The 16756-nt window shown below is 35.6% G+C and overlaps 1 protein-coding gene across 2 annotated transcripts in view; it reads left to right on the top strand.

Moving 5' to 3' along the window:
- IL6ST (interleukin 6 cytokine family signal transducer) overlaps positions 1-13562 on the top strand; it is a 29314-nt gene extending 15752 nt beyond the window's left edge. For both annotated transcript variants that reach the window (XM_081317830.1, XM_081317829.1), the window contains exons 10-16: positions 700-876; positions 3972-4073; positions 4651-4797; positions 5742-5882; positions 6581-6677; positions 6834-6915; positions 7643-13562. In XM_081317830.1, coding sequence (XP_081173956.1) covers positions 700-876; positions 3972-4073; positions 4651-4797; positions 5742-5882; positions 6581-6677; positions 6834-6915; positions 7643-8338 — 1442 coding nt within the window. In that variant the 3' untranslated portion in view covers positions 8339-13562. The remainder of the gene's footprint in view (positions 1-699; positions 877-3971; positions 4074-4650; positions 4798-5741; positions 5883-6580; positions 6678-6833; positions 6916-7642) is intronic.
- Positions 13563-16756: the final 3194 nt, after the last annotated feature.

The following is a 16756-nucleotide window of genomic DNA, read 5'->3' as shown; positions in this document are numbered from 1 at the left end:
AGGTTCACCCTCGCACTCCTGGCGTTCCGGAAGAGCCTCAAAACGTAGCTCTGCTGCTTAGCCCTGGGTCCTGACAGGCCTGCTATGTTGCGGGTGGCTGACCAGCTAGAAAAAATCTCTATGCCTCAGACCTCACATCATCTTGATTTTTAGCTTTTTTAAATTCAGTTTTTCTAATTTTAATTGGTTTTGGTAGATTTTACTTTTTATTATATTATAAGCCACCCAACGTTGCTCTATCAGTGAGATGGATGGCATGGAAATTTAATAAATAAAATTTCAATAGGTATTCTGTACAATACAAATTAAACATTATTTTCCTTTCCTAAAATACATTTGCTGCTATAGGGATGTCAGATACGAGAATTTTAAAAAGTTTTAAGCTATTGAACATAGCCTGTCAGATGAGAATAGTAAAAGTGCTTTAATATCTGAATTCTCTCTCTTGTTCTCAGTGTTAAAAAATCCTTGAAATCTTGTTCTAGTTCTAATGTTTTCTTATCTGTGACTGTAGACATCCTCTCTGGCTTGGTCAGAAATATGTTGGGATTGGATTGTTCATATGGCCAACTGTGTTATATTTCAAATAAGGGTCTTCAATTGAATTTTGATATTAAAATTAGGAACTTTTTAGAATGCTAGAATTTTCACTTTATATCTCTTGCAGAATTAAGGGTTGTTGTTTTTTCCTAATTTCAGCTTCTGTGAAGAATATTGTTGCATTTCCTGAAGATGGAAAACTCTGGGTAAATTGGTCAGCTCCCAAAGAGTCAGTTACTAAATATATAATTGAATGGCAAGAAACATGTAGCAATTTAAGTTGCCCTACTGAATGGCAGCAGGAACCTGGCTCAAAACAGAGAACATTTTTAAAAGGTAACCTTAAAGAATAATCTGTCATTTATACAATGGAGAGAAGAATTCTTTAGATGCACTTATTTCCTTTTAAAATAAAATCAACTCTTAGTTTTTATGTGCTATGCCCACCACACTATATCTTTTAACGTAAAAAGCATGCAAAGTGCAGAAAAGAAATAAGAAATAATATGCATTTATAAATAATATAAATATAATTATATCTTATAAATTTATAAGAAATAGCAAATGAAAGAAATTAAGGCCAAAGTTATAAAAAAAGAAATTAAATCTAAATCTTCAGGTTTCCTATGTTACTGGCCTTAGTCATACTTGTGGGACAAGCAGTATTCAGCAGTAAAGGTGAATTTTATAGCATTTCGGCATTTTCAAGCCAATATACTACTTTTCCATATAAGCTAAGACCTCTAACCTGGAGATAGTTTGCAAGCCAATATATTGTTGTACAGTTGGAAATTAGTTTTGTTTTCCCTTTTTTCATAACCTATAAGCTGCCCATAGTCATCTCATAGGGGAGATGAGCAGCATAAACATGTACTAAATAAATAAATAAAATTGCATCACTTAGCTGTGGGGGAGCAGGAATTTTCATGTTACAAATACATTTTTCCTCAATACAATAATTCCTGAATGACATCGTTTTAACAAAACAACTAAAATCACTATTCTGTTGCCTGATAGAATTGTGACTTAATTATGACATAAGAAATATGTTCCTTTGCTGTTCAAACTCCCACTGTATGCCCCATCAGTTTGTGGGTCATTGAACCTTAATGTTCTGTACCAGCCTGCTACCGGCCCTGCAGAAAAGGCAGGGACAACCCCTTTTACAAGAAGGCAAGAGGCTGGAATTACGCCTGCCAAATTTATTGCTACAAAAACAAATAGAACAAGACACGAACCAAGAAACAGGAGCTTTTCAAGCGGTTGCCTTCAGCAAACCAGCCCTCCCACGCATTCCCCCTTAAATACAGTTCAGGGCGTGGCTTCTCTCTGCCTCCTTCCGAGGAGCCCCATTGCCTTCCTCTGTTTACTCCTAATTGACTGCCTCCTGCGTCAGGCGTCCTTGAACAGGGCCAGCTGTGGGTCATCTTCATCCACGCTGTCAGGCTCACACAGCTGGGTCTGCGTCGTGACCAGGTGAGAGGGGCCTGGCTGAGGGCTCTCATCAAGCTGTCCAACCCCCTCAGCAAGCTCTTCAACACCCCCCTCCTCCTCCTCCTCTGAGTCGTCCGACCCAACTGCCGAACCCACAGGCTGACCCTGAATCACAACACTTAAATAAATTTTGTTTTGATTCTTTACTACAGATGCCACCTCAGCAAAGTGCTCAGAGAAAGCCTAGAAAACAACATTGGGGGCAGACTGATAAAATATGTTGTGTCCTAGAATTTTGAAACTTCTTGTGGACTAGATTTGGAAACTGTTTTAGAATTTTAGAAATAAATAAGATTTTTTTTGGTAGCAGGCTGTTATTTAAAGCTTGTTATACATAAAGCAGGCCAGAATAAATGTTACTTGTAAAGATGTCATTCCTTTTATTTTAGCTGCAAAGTAAAAAAGCTGGTAAAGGAGAGACTCGCATGGAAGTGTTTTTTTAACAAATATTCCCACATCTTTCTCTGATACTGCCAAGTGATAAATCTTTGATATCCACATTTCCGATTAATTTTTATTGTTGGAGTTTGTTTTATGCAAAGGACTATTAGCCCACTACAAATAAAAATGGCGAAGTAGGGGAAATCCCAAATGTTTGAACATTCTCTACATTCAAAATATTTGACAAACTAAGATAATGTGGTTGTGTATTTTTGACATAGTTCATTCTCACAATTTTGTTTTTAATATTAGCAGTGAGTCTTAGAATATGTATGACAGAACTAGAATTGTACTTCTGCATCAGCAGAATGCCATCAACTGCAGCTTCTTTCTTCTAGCAACTCGGAGCAGAGGTTGCTTAGAGATTGAAAAGTTTATAAGTTGATCTTACAAGTGAAAACATTACTACTTTAATCAAGCATCTTTTTATTTTTAAATATGTGTTAGAGTAATCCTGCTGTTCTGATCATATTTTAATTTCGGTTTCCCCAACAAAAAGAAAATCATTTATGTATTAAATGGTTTATTTCTATGATCACTATTTCATCAAAATCCAACAGTGATTTCCCAAAGAATAATCTCTTGCCTTTTGCTTTCCCTCATGCTTCTTCTTCATCAGAGAAATAGCATTGCGTGAAAATGTAATGTCTAGTACAGGGGTAGGCAACCTTGGCTCTTTTATGACTCGTGGTCATAAAAGAACCAAGGTTGCCTACCCCTGGTCTAGTAGATGGATTGTAATGGGACACATGCAGGTCGTCCTCAACTTACAACCGATTGTTTAACAACCATTAGAAGTTGGGACAGACAGAGGTTTTGGATTGGGGAGCCACACCACTACCCTACAATCATGTGACTGTACTTTAGATGCTTAACAACATGGCCTCATTTATGCCCATTTGCAATGTCCCATGGCCACATGTCATTTTATGACAATTTTGAAAAAAAACTTCAGTAATTATGTCTGGTTTTCAGCAAAACTGCGTTCATAGTGAACCATTATTAACTATTGCAGATTCACTTAACAACTGCAGTGCTTAACAACACTGCAAAAAAAGTTGTTAAATCAGGTTGGTCACGTCACCTACCCATTGTGACTTAGGATCAATAAAGGGCAGGCTCCATTATAGTCATAGCTCAAGGACTACCTGTACCACCAGAGCTAATTTTGGAGAAATGCAAATTGTCTTCAAGCTTTATGTACATTTATTACAATTATTTATATCTTGCCTTAAAGCAGCTTGCAAGCAATATTAAACAACTGCAAAAAAAGGAGAAAGTTTACAAGCATTTCTAATGCACAAGCAACTTTTTGCTGCTATACCTAGTAGTATCTCTGGTTGTTTTCAAATGTGTCTGAAAATAGTTACTAAACAATTAAGTTAAATTTCTCTCTATGAGGAAATACGTGTGTGTGAGAGGGTATCTTTTGTTTCTTAACACAAAATTATCATTTTTAATTTATGTAAATACAACCTGTACAATTCTTTTTTTAGGAACTGTAAAGCCATACAAGTGTTACATAATAACAGTGTATCCATTATATATTGGTGGTCAAGGAGAAGGAGAAACAACACAGGCCTATCTTCAACAAGATGGTAGGTTTACTACCACTGCAAGTGCTTTCTTGAGGATGCCACAATACAGTAATTGGTTTATCATATTATTTATGAACCTTGCCTAACTTTCATTATTAATTTATACCAAAGTGGAGTACAAAACAGTAAAGCTATAGGAACTTAGCTTCAATCATAAAATATGACAGTAAGGAAAGAAAGAGAAAGAAATGGGATGCAATAACATGTATTTTTAAAAAAAGCCTAGATGAACTATTGATGTGCCAACTAAGATTGAGCAAGACTAATGCTTTTGGTGAATGCAAACAGGCATTTATAAGTTTCCAAAAAAAAACTTGAACTGCTTGATAGTATAGTGGCAACTAGTGCTGCTTCTACAGTACATAAAAGTTAGCATAGTTCTAGTAAGCTGTCCCTTTAATAGCCTTTCAGCATTTTGCTCTACTTCATCTGCAGACAAATCCCAGAAGCCATTATCGGGTAATTTCTCATTTCCTTTCGTTCTGCACTTATGTAACGTACATAATAGAGCATGTTTATGAGAGAAGTTGGTCTTTTGAGAAAAAAAAAACCTTTTAAAAATACTCTTGATTCATAGTTCCTGCTACTGGACCTACTGTTCGAACAAAGAAACTTGGAAAGTTTGAAGCTGTTTTAGAATGGGAACATCTCTCAGTGGAGGAACAAAATGGGTTTATCAAAAACTACACCATTTCTTATAGAACAGTGAATGGAGCTGAAAGAGGTAATTGTTTTGTTAATTTTTAATTATTTGAACGATATCCTAGCCCAAGGTTTCAAACTTTACTTTTGGCTTTACCAGATCGAGGCTGGAAAAATTCCAAAAAAATCACTACATGGCAGCAAAGGGATATAGAAAACTAATAGCTTCCACCTACTATTCATCTCAATTTTTGTGGATGAACCTTACTTGGCAGTTGCTTCTTGTACACAAAGACCTGTGTACTATGTTGTGGTATTCCTGCCACATTATTCATGCATTGTTAACCTTTCATATAGATTACTATATGAATGCACTCTACATGGGACTGGCCTTGAATAGTATTTAGAAGCTTTAGCTGGTGCAAAATGTGGCTGCATGAGCAGCCTCTCCATCAGCTCACATACCTCCATTCTGTGGGCTGTCTTGCTTGCCAGTTTTATTCTGGGTGTAATACATTTTGTAATACAAAATGCTAGTGATGATCTATAAAGCCTTTCATGCCATGGGACAGATTATCTGAGGGACGGCCTCTCTCCAATTACATCTAATCCAATCAGATCTGGGAGGAGGGTCATGGTCTAGATCCCTTCAGCTAAGCAGTTTATTTTTGGGGTGGAGCCTTCTCTGTTATGGTTTCCACTGTATGGAACATCATTTGGTACTCATCAGTTTTAGTATTCGTCACATCTTCCGGAACAAATTACCGACAGGTACTGAGTTGCCATCGTATTTCATCCAATACAGTATGTGCATGTTATGATATGCAGTAATATTAATATTGAGCTGACCATCTCAATGCGTAACTACAGGCAGCTCATATTTTGACAGAATTAATAAAATTAGAAATGAAGGATGAACTATACTGAGATCAGATCTAAATGTTCTTATTTGGATTAAGGTTAGAGAAAACTAGTTTGGATAGATTTAATGTAAACTATTGTCAATCCGTTTTTTAAAATTTCTAGTTGTGACTGTGGACCCTTCAAAAACAGAGTACTTACTATCATCTTTATTAAGTAATACTTTGTATGTGGTGCACATGACAGCATATACAGAAAGTGGAGGAACAGCTGGTCCCCAGTTTACATTTTCTACAAATAGATTTGGTAAGTTTTGTATATAAATATTCCAATTTTTAAAATAAATCAGCTTGGGATGAAATACCTCCTAAGTACCCATTAGAGTTCCTCCTTTTTTAGACCACTTGAAAGTCCTGTATAGATGATTTCATTACTTTGTTCTGTATTACATACCCTGGGAATATAACATAATTCACAAATCAGGTGATTTGTTTGTTTTTGTCAGGTGGGGGGGAGTTCTTTTGTTTTGCACAATATGTGAATTTTTTTATTTTTATTTATTTTAATTCCATTTATATCCCGCCCTTCTCCGAAGACTCAGGGCGGCTTACAAACTTAGTAGTAGCCTTCATTCTATGTATATGCCTGCTTATTAGGGCTTTCACACACACCCCCCAAGCGGCATTATTACAAAGTCAGCTTATTGCCCCCAACAATCTGGGTCCTCATTTTACCTACCTCGGAAGGATGGAAGGCTGAGTCAACCTTGAGCCTGGTGGGATGCGAACCTGCACTAATTGCAGGCAGCTGGTGTTACTTAAGGAGGCATTAGCCCACTGCTCCACCAAGGCTCTTTAATTTAAACATTATGGTTAAGGATAGGTATGATCCAAAAGGATAGGTATGATTCATTTGTTATTTTAGAGGGTGTTTTAATTGTTTTAGGTAAACTAATAAACATTTGAAGGAAATGTGGTGATTACCTTTTACGTTTTCTTTTTCAGAGGATGGAGAAATAGAAGCAATAGTTGTTCCTATCTGCATAGCATTTCTGCTACTTACTTTATTAGGTGTATTAGTTTGCTTCAGCAAACGAGATATGTAAGTATCCTTAGTGGTACTATCTTGTACAGCACCATATATTCAGCACAAAGGCTGCATTGTTACTAATGTACACATACGTGTGTGTGTGTGTGTGTATAATTCTGAATATCACTTGTTATTTTTTTTACTTGAGTTTTTATTATTTTTCTGCAGGATTAAGAAACACTTCTGGCCTAATGTGCCTGATCCTTCAAAGAGTGTGATTGCTCAGTGGTCACCACAGACACCAGCTAAGGTAAAAGGAAAAAAAAACAAAATTAGATTAGATTATAAACTAATTAACAAAAATATAAAAAAGGAATGGGAGAGGCAATTTTCACTATTGGTTCCAGATGTGGCATCCTCCCCTAAACCCTGGGGTTGATTTATGGAGAGCTACATAGTTGGGGCGGGTTGGGGAAATTGAAAAAGAGCAAAATATCTCCTCCATTCTGTCAACCTAATGTTGAATCAGAGTTTACGTGGAGAATAGAGGCTGTTACACTCAATGAAGAACTTGATTGGAATCCAGGCCAAATCTTCAACTAAATGCAAAAATGTAAATATTTTCTTATATGGTATATATTTTTAAAAAAGCAATCCTAATACATTAGAAGCTTCAGTATATAATCTAATTTTTTAAAAATCAAAAGGACAAATCTTATATATTATGCAGAACTGTCAGGCATGTACAGAGAATAATGTAAATTCAGCAGAACTTCTGGTATAACTTGTATTGTGAAGCGTTTCATTCTCAGATTGTGTATTTTAGTAATGCACATTTAAGTTAAGATAGAGACCAATCTGAAAGGCCAAAGAGGCATTATGTTAATTTACTACTGAAGAAGCTTGACTTTCTGACAGAAAGAAAGGAATGGTGAGGGCAGACTAAAGATAATAACGTCAAATGAATGTAGTTTTGATTTAAAATCAAATTGCATGACAGATAATTACAATGACATTTTTGTCTTTTTTTAAAAAAGCATTTTAATTCAAAAGAGGAAATATATCCAGAGGGCAGTTTTACTGACGTCAGTGTGGTGGAAATCGAAGCTGAGGACAAGAAATCCCTCTCAGATCAAGATCTGAAGCCTTTCGACTTGCTTAGAAAAGAAAAGAGTGCCTCAGAAGGTCACAGCAGTGGCATAGGAGGTTCATCCTGCATGTCTTCTCCTCGACAAAGTGTTTCGGATAGCGATGAAGGGGAAGCTGCTCAGAACACTTCCAGCACTGTGCAGTACTCAACTGTAATACCCAGTGGCTACCGGGATCAAATTCCTTCAGTGCAAGTCTTTGCCAGATCTGAATCTACCCAACCTCTCTTAGATTCAGAAGAGAGGCCAGAGGATCAACTGATGCTTGGAAATGACCACTCAGTGCCCAAGCATCACTACTTCAAGCAAAATAGCAGCTGGGATGACACGGCCACAGATTTTGAAAAAGTGAAACAGATTTCTCCAGTAAGTGAGGAAGATACTACCAGGCTTCCAGAATCACAAATGGGTGGATCTGGCCCAGAAACAGATGAACAGGGGAAGGACTTAATAGTTGCATTTTCTCCTAACCTAATGGAACAGGCTAGGCAGCTTGAAAATAACACAGATATGGTAACCAATGAAGAGATGCCCAAAAGCTACCTTCCGCAGACTGTACGGCAAGGTGGTTATATGCCCCAATGAAAAGAAAATACTGTTATGCCATTGCTCTGTTTTTTAAAAATTATGCTTCAGGTGAAAATTAGGCTCATCTATGGAAGATAATTTGGACAACCTGAATTTGAATAGACTTTTAAAGGAAAATTTCTAGACTTCTACTGATTTTTTTCCTTCAAGCACTACATATATTCAATTTCAGAGAAACATTTATTACATTTCAGTTTTGTCCTGGGCATTCCACTTTGTTTTTAATGTAGAATATAAAGTTACATTCATTTGCATAAAGACATATAGGCCAGGAGTTAATAATTGCAAATATTTCCCTACAGTTAAGACCATAAGAAGTTAAAACGTACATTATGAATGCTCCATTTGTGATTGTCTAACACCAACTTTTCAAAAACAGTGTTTTAATTACAGTGAGAGTTACCCAGAAACAAATGGTTTACTCCCTAACTGGCCAAATATAATTGCTTCAGGCAGAATATAAACATTACATGGGTTTAGCTAAAGCCCCAATAATTAACTAACTAGAAATGTTTTGTTTGCTTGGGCTCTTTCTCTGACCGTAGCGTGTTACTCTTGTCGATCAAGGACTGCATTAATTGAGTGAGTTGTCAGCTAATTGAATCATGATTATGTCAAAAAGTTGACTGGTAATATTTCATGTTGACTTTTGACTGCCAGTATTTCATCCCTTTTGTATCTTGCACTTTGAGCCATATCTGCAAAACTGTAAATACTACATTTGGAACTCAATCCTACAAAGTTAAATCTCTGTATATCCTTATTTTTATTACCATATCATAATTAGACGCAATTGTTACTAAAGAGGAATGTATACTCTTCTTTTGCTAACTGCTAAAATGCCAGGTTCTGGTATTCCTTCCTGTGCATAATTATGAAGGCTGGAAACCAGACAGCTGGGTTATTGAAGACACCTTGCTGAGCCTGTTTTCTCCAACCTATGCAGACATATTATTTCTTGGAAATATCAATTCTTTTGGTTCATACAAGTTTATTGAAAACAAATTTCCACAATGCATTAATTGCCTGAATACCTTTTGGATGCAGTCCAGGAACACTAAAATTGTATAAGAATTAAAGATTATTTGATTGTTTTTTAACAATTTCAGTATGTATATATTGAAACTTTAGAGATCATCACCCTGGTCATTCTCATGTTCCTCTTTTTCTTCCGGGGAAGGGGGGAATTATTATTAGTAGCTGACATTTATATAGTAGAGAAGCTGATAAGTTATACACCACAAGCTCAAAATATAACCACAGATATATTTAATCATTTTCAAAGTTTCAAATAATCTTAAATGGCCTTATTTTACTCTTTTTCTGCATATGTCATTGTAATATTTTCAAGTTTGGAAATGAAGTCAATGCAAGCCTAGTTAACCACAGATTTATTACGATTTGGCTGTTCGCAGTTTGTTTTCTCTTTCTCTGGAACTCAAATCATTTTTTGAAAGTTGAACAGTTCAATGCCTATTCACTGAAACTATCCTACAATGAATCCTAGAAAATGAACAGAAATTGTTCATTGGTGAAAACAGAATGAATTTTAAACATAATCCACAACTTGCCAAATTGTCCTCAAATCTTTTCCAAGCATAATGGAGAAACATGACTTCCTATCTTGTGGGGTAGTCAGTCTATTATTTTGTATCTCTTTACAACAAATTAAATGTCACTGCTGCAGGTGAAAACCCTTTTCAATGTTTTTTAATCTGTTTATCTCAATCCACCATGTAAGCAAACCATTTTGAACATGTTTCCAATTAAATGTAGTAAATAGAAGCCACCAATTAATTTTATAATTCCTATATTCTAATCGTGGAATGCACAAAGCGTGCCCATTAACATTATACAAAAGCACCATTATCTAAATTGGGAGAATGTTATATGATATGGTGTTATTCAAAAAACAGATTACATCACAATAATGTAACTTCAAATATATAAGAATGGTGCTCAGAATTGTATTACAGTACTACTTCCTTATAATTTCTCCAACCTTTTGACCACCTGTATTAACCTCATAGATTTTAGGTGGAAAACCTTTGCATAGTTAATCCCCACTTACAGTATACAGTATAATAGAGCATTTTCTCAAGTTCACAATTACTATTTTAATCTGTAAAAATAGGTAGAACATTGTAACTGTCTTAAAAAAATCCTGCTAGCAAAGAGATGGAAAAAGGGCTGGTTGGTTTGTTTAAAGCTGTCAAACTGGCTTAATTATTTTTTTAAAAAAAATACCCTCAACCCAAGTTTCCCCAAAGAGGCTTTTAATATGAGCATTAAAGCAGAGACAGCCCTTCAAGATTGGAGTCTTTCTTGATCTCCAAGGGGGAAAACCCATCAGTCCTCTGACTCCTGCTGGAACAGTATTTTTTTCAAACTTGGCAGCTTTCCGATGAATGGAAAGCTGGCTGGGGAATTCTGTGGTTGAAGCCTAGTCAACTTAAGGTAGCCAAGCTTGAAAAACATTGATGGACTGTCACAGGGGACATATTTCAGCATAAATATATTTTTACAAATTTGATTTATTAGTTACATTTTAAGCCTCGATTTTTTCATTACTATGAAACAAATTAATCCACACATCATGCCAATTATTTTTAAGTTAAATATTAACTCCAGTGTTGGAATTGGAACACAATTATTTTTGTTGCAATTTATATTCTCATGGTATGTAGCCCTTGATTTTACCATTATTCTGAACATCCACTCAAGTCAACTTGGTGTTAAATTCCGCTGAATAAAATCCCTCAGATAAATTGAATGTTGGGTTGTTTTAAAACTAATAGCCTGTACTTGAATAAATTAGGTACAGAATAACATATAGCATTTTTTAACTGAAATAGTTCAAAGTAATTCTGTACCTTGGGTTTTTTAAATACAATTAAGTAGCAAGGATTCCAAATTTATTTTTATTGCATCTGAAGGTAATTGATATTAGGGAAGTATTTGTTTAATCTGTTGAAATTTATAATTACAGCTTCCGTGCATATCAAGAGGGATGCTGCTCTTGATGTCTTAAATGTGAAGGCAGATTAGTAGGAAAGGAAGAAAATCCAAGAAAAGTGACAATGACTTTTTAAGGGTCTTCTGCTTTTTTGTTCTGACTTTTACCTCAGGTGAAACCAATAATTTAACTTAAATGTTAGTATATATCAAAGAAGTTATTAATAGATGTAAAGGCTGCATAAATAAATAAGCTGCTTACTTACAGAAATATCCATTAAGAATGGAAAAAATCTTAGACTGTACACAAGATGTGGTCAAGAAAGACAAGATGGTGGCCACCATTTTAACTTTTTTGACTACACCCTGTGGACAACCCAATGATGATGACTGGATCTAGTCATGAAATCATCCCAATATCACTATACCTCATTAAAATTGGTGTCCCTCCATTGGGCCTTTATTGAGCAGCTTGATAATTTTCTATTCCTTTTGTCCAATTACCAGTTGTAAAGAAATATTAATGATTTAATAATTGTAAATTATAATTGAATTGTATGTTGCTAAAGTCAAGGGAATTGTTAAGGTGAAAGGAATCAGGAAATGCTCATTTTCCTTTGTATGACAAAGTAGCACTGATTTAGACTATAGACTTGCAAACTATTTCAGTAGATACATGTCTTGATCAACATACCTTCCTCAGACCTGCTTCCTATTCCATTATTTCTATCCACTAGAGACATATCCAACCAACTGGTATTGTAAACTAAAAGATTAGATTGATTAATCTTTATGATTTACTTCTTGGTCCTTCCATGTAACAGATTCCATCTTATAGATAATGGAACTGTAAAAGAAGATGCCTTTTATACCCAGCTCTTAACTGAAAAGCATAAGACCAAAAAAAAAACCAACTCTTAAAAATACACACACACAAGCCAAAGGCAGAAAGGAAATCTGCTTTGTTCAAAAAATGAGGGATTGGCTTGATGTGAAAGGACTAGGGCAGAACTCAGGATATACTTTGTAGAAGCTTACAAACAGCACTTACATTTATCAAATATTGTTGAACATTCAGTCCTAGATTTAGACTAAGGAAATAGGAAATTACACATTTTAAAAAGTATTGTATTTGATTTGCAGTTTAGAGTTAAATCTATTAATAGTGCAATTTACTGAAAGTAGTCATGTTTTAACAGAAAGTGTGTTATCTTTATCTGAACATTTACAGCAGCCAAAATCCTCTTTGTACTCCTTTTGCAAGAAGTGAGAACTTGCATTTGGCACATGTTGTTTACGTGCTGGTACTAGCTGGTAACTAGGAAGAGTTCACATTTCCATTGCCAGACATAGCTGCTTCACCTTTTTAACAATTTCAGTGGACACATAATGCTGATTGTATCTCTGCCCATGAATGGAAGAGAACAGTTCTAAGTGACCTTAGTTATAATTCTTTATTGTATAAGTCAGGGGTCCTTAACACCCGGTCCCTGGACCAGTACTGGGCCACAGCATGCCAGCAACCAGGCCGCACAAACAAAGCCTCATCTACAGGCAGCACACAAAACCACGCTCCCTCCAATCCACAAAAAAACCTCTCTCCACGGAACTGGTTCCTGGTGCCCAAAAGGTTGGGGATCTCTGGTATAAGTTCTCTTCTGATGCCTAAGAAACTAAGTTAAATTAAAAAGAAAGCAAAATCCACCTTAAAGGTATGAATAAGGCAATCCTGCTGCTGCTGTTGCAATGAAGGTATACTCCAGGGGTCTACAAACTTGGCCCTTTTATGACTTGTGGACTTCAACTCCCAGAATTCCTCAGCCAGGCACTCTGGCTGAGGAATTCTGGGAGTTGAAGTCCACAAGTCATAAAAGGGCCAGGTTTGTAGACCCCTGGTATACACATTTATTATTCATTATTTGATCTGAGAAATCTGCAGATTCTCTAGCTGTTGCTGGTCATTATAGCCAATTCATTTTGTATAACGTACCAGTTATCAGGTCCTTTGACCTTTCTATAAAGTTGTCCTAATACCCCTTCCTCATTATGTGAATGCATGTTTGTTACCGTATAAATGTGAAAATACTTGTTGGCATTTGAATTTGTAGCTTTCAGTCTTTTCCCTGAATTGCCATTTATGTATTTCTTTGAAATCCATCTATAAACAATTACAAAATTATTAAAAGAGCTGTTATGTTGTTAGTATTGTTGCCTTTTTTCATTATAAATTTTTTATTGCTTTTAAAATAAAATAATTTGTCATGTATTTTTCTATTGCTTTCTTTTCAGATATTTTTACACTAATATAAGAATTACTTTTGCTAATGTAACAATTATACTACTAGTATAATTCACCTTGCTTGTGAAATAGTGGGAGAGATTAAAGCTGTATGGATGTATCAAGACACTTTATTTTAGAAGGTGGAAAATCTTCATCTAAAAACAATTTACAAAGCTTTCTATAATATCCAAAAGCATGCACTGAATGCTGTTATACCTAATGACAAATGTTATTTTATTTAAATTATGTTGATATTCCCATTTAAAAAGGAATAGGTTTACGGTTTAAACAATTGGTTAAACATAGTACGGTAAAGTGTTTTGCAAAATAAAATGGCATCAAAGAAAAAACTGTTGTTTTTTTAAAAAAAATCAATATTTAGCACATTACCAAAAGGCCTGGGACAATGAAAAACGCCAGGCATAATCCAACTGTAACTAACTAGGAGAACATTCCATAATCTAGGGATTACCAAGGAAAATGATAAAGTGTTTTGTTTTGTTTCAATTTTGCTTCTAAGCATGAAAAAAAAACTGAAAAAGAAAATTAATGAAGGAACATAATATACTTATATAAGTAATATACTTAAGAAAAATATGTTTTTAAACAATGAATTAAAAAGTGGAAACTATGCAACATTTGATCAATGCAAATTTTTAAATTAGTATGGCAGTCTTCAACTGAACTATATTCTACCTGTTTAATCTTAGACCAAGCGTAATAAATCCAGACTTCTTCATAAATAGATAATTTTCAAATTTTTAGAATATAGTTCATGTTATATTAACATATTTCACAATAGCATCTTTTAGCAAGCTTAGGAACACTAAATAAAAACAGTTTGCACACACTTTAACAGGCTAAAATATTTCATATATGAATATATTAATTGTGTGGAAATTATTTTACTTTGTAACTTTTTAAAAGCTTAAATGCTACCTAAGAGAAAAATATATAATTGCCTGGTTTCCTAATGGGCCCTGCTAAACAACTTAGGTAAAGGTAAAGGTTCCCCGGCACATGCGTGCTAGTCGTTTCCAACTCTAGGGGCCGGTGCTCATCTGTTTCAAAGCTGAAGAGCCAGCGCTTGTCCGAGGACATCTCCGTGGTCATTGGGCCGGCATGACTAGACGCCAAAGGTGCACAGAACACTTACCTTCCCACCATAGTGGTCCCTATTTTTCTACTTGCATTTTTACGTGCTTTCGAACTGCGAGGTTGGCAGAAGCTGGGATGAGTAACAGGCGCTCACTCTGTTACGCGGCACTCGGGATTCGAACTGCCAAACTGCCGACCTTCTGATTGACAAGCTCAGCGTCCTAACCCACTGAGCCACCGCGTCCCTTGCTAAACAACTTAATCTGCTTATAATAATGTTGGCAAAAGTAAAAAAAAATAAAGGAAAACTCACACAATGTGAGTTTAAGAATGACATTCTCCCATTACTATTTAATTACCTGATGTAAATCTAATATTCCTAATGGGCCTAAGAATGTATTGTAAGGGATGCAGTGGCTCAGTGGGTTAGGACGCTGAGCTTGTCAATCAGATGGTCGACAGTTTGGCGGGTCGAATCCCGAGTGCCGCGTAACAGAGTAAGCGCCTGTTACTCGTCCCAGCTTCTGCCAACCTAGCAGTTTGAAAGCACATAAAAATGCAAGTAGAAAAATAGGGACCACTACGGTGGGAAGGTAACAGCGTTCCATGCGCCTTTGGTGTCTAGTCATGCCGGCCACATGACCACGGAGATGTCCTCGGACAAGCGCTGGCTCTTCGGCTTTGAAACAGAGATGAGCACCGGCCCCTAGAATTGGAAACGACTAGCACGCATACCTTTTATTGTATTGTTCAATATTTTGCAGGATGTTAATGCTACATCCAATCTCTCAATTGAAAAATGATCTTGCTTCATTTTATATTACTGGCAAGAAGATGTAAACATAACTCCAGTTGTAATCTAAGAATAAAACACACAAGTCACATAGGTTGTAAGCAATTTCATACTTTTATAACAGAGTACTAGGATAGAATATGGCATTGTGACAATATTTCATCCATTACTTTAAAGTTACAAATTTTAGAAACAGTTAATTTTCATCCCACCTTGATGATGATCCAAAAGGTTTTAAAAATATGTCTGTTCTCCCAAGACTTGAGATAGGCTGTTGGTAGAGTCCTATTAGTGATGTTTCTTGTTAGATGGAGCATTCTTATATAGCACCTGAGATTTTCTTGTTGTGTTTATTATCATTGTTGTTTTATATTCTTATCTGATATAAAATGCCTAGAGTCACCTTGGAGTCAGATAGATTTAAAATCTCCAAAATAACCATATATCAAAACAAGTATGTCTCTTCAGTCAATGCTATGTATAAAAACAGCATTTGAAGATGCAAACTGTTGACCTTATTGGCATATTTGTTTCCAAACTGGGCTATGGAATAGATGACTATTATTTCTATAGCATAAGGAATTACTCTTGTGATTTATTCAGTCGGCATCAGGGCTGAATAGACTAATTTCAAAGTCTACATCTATTCAGTGGATTATGAGTCTACACAGTTTTGAACTTAGCATTTAAGGACTACACAACTTATATGGAGGAATTAGGAAAATTTCATATGACTTTCTCTAGTTGTCATCAAGGAATACTGTATTTAGATCTGAAGGAAAGTGACTTGTTATAGAAGATCCCTAATGCTGCCCTTTTGTATGTGTCAATCCCATCTTTTGCTTACACAAAAAAAACACAAAAGAAGAATTCCACCTAGTTCCTCAATGTCAGCCAAAAGAGGAAAAAAAGATGAAATACATTTGGTCAAAACCAGCATTTATGTGCTCAACAAAAACTGACAAGGATATGTAATCTAAAATACATAAATCGTTCCTTGGCAGATAGTAGGGATATTTTACGTGCCACACTGAACATTTCTGCAATGCTTTGTGCAATCAGGCTCTGTGGGATGGAGAATTCAGATCTTATCCTTTCTCCTCTTATCAGGAACAAAGTCATTTTTATGTCATGGTCACAATTCTATAGATTTGAAAGCTATTAACAGATCCTCATATCAGATGTGTCCAGCAGTGCAGTAAGTAATATGCAAAATGAGGAAGTGCTTTCTCAGGTGGGGGGGGGAAACAAGATTTGATAGTAGCTTCTTAGCTACTTCAGAACTTCT

Source organism: Vipera berus (assembly GCF_964194415.1).
Source record: "Vipera berus genome assembly, chromosome: 2".
NCBI classification, from domain to species: Eukaryota; Metazoa; Chordata; class Lepidosauria; order Squamata; family Viperidae; genus Vipera; species Vipera berus.
The sequence above is the reverse complement of the archived record's forward strand: the minus strand, read 5'-3'. Positions and strand labels throughout refer to the sequence as shown.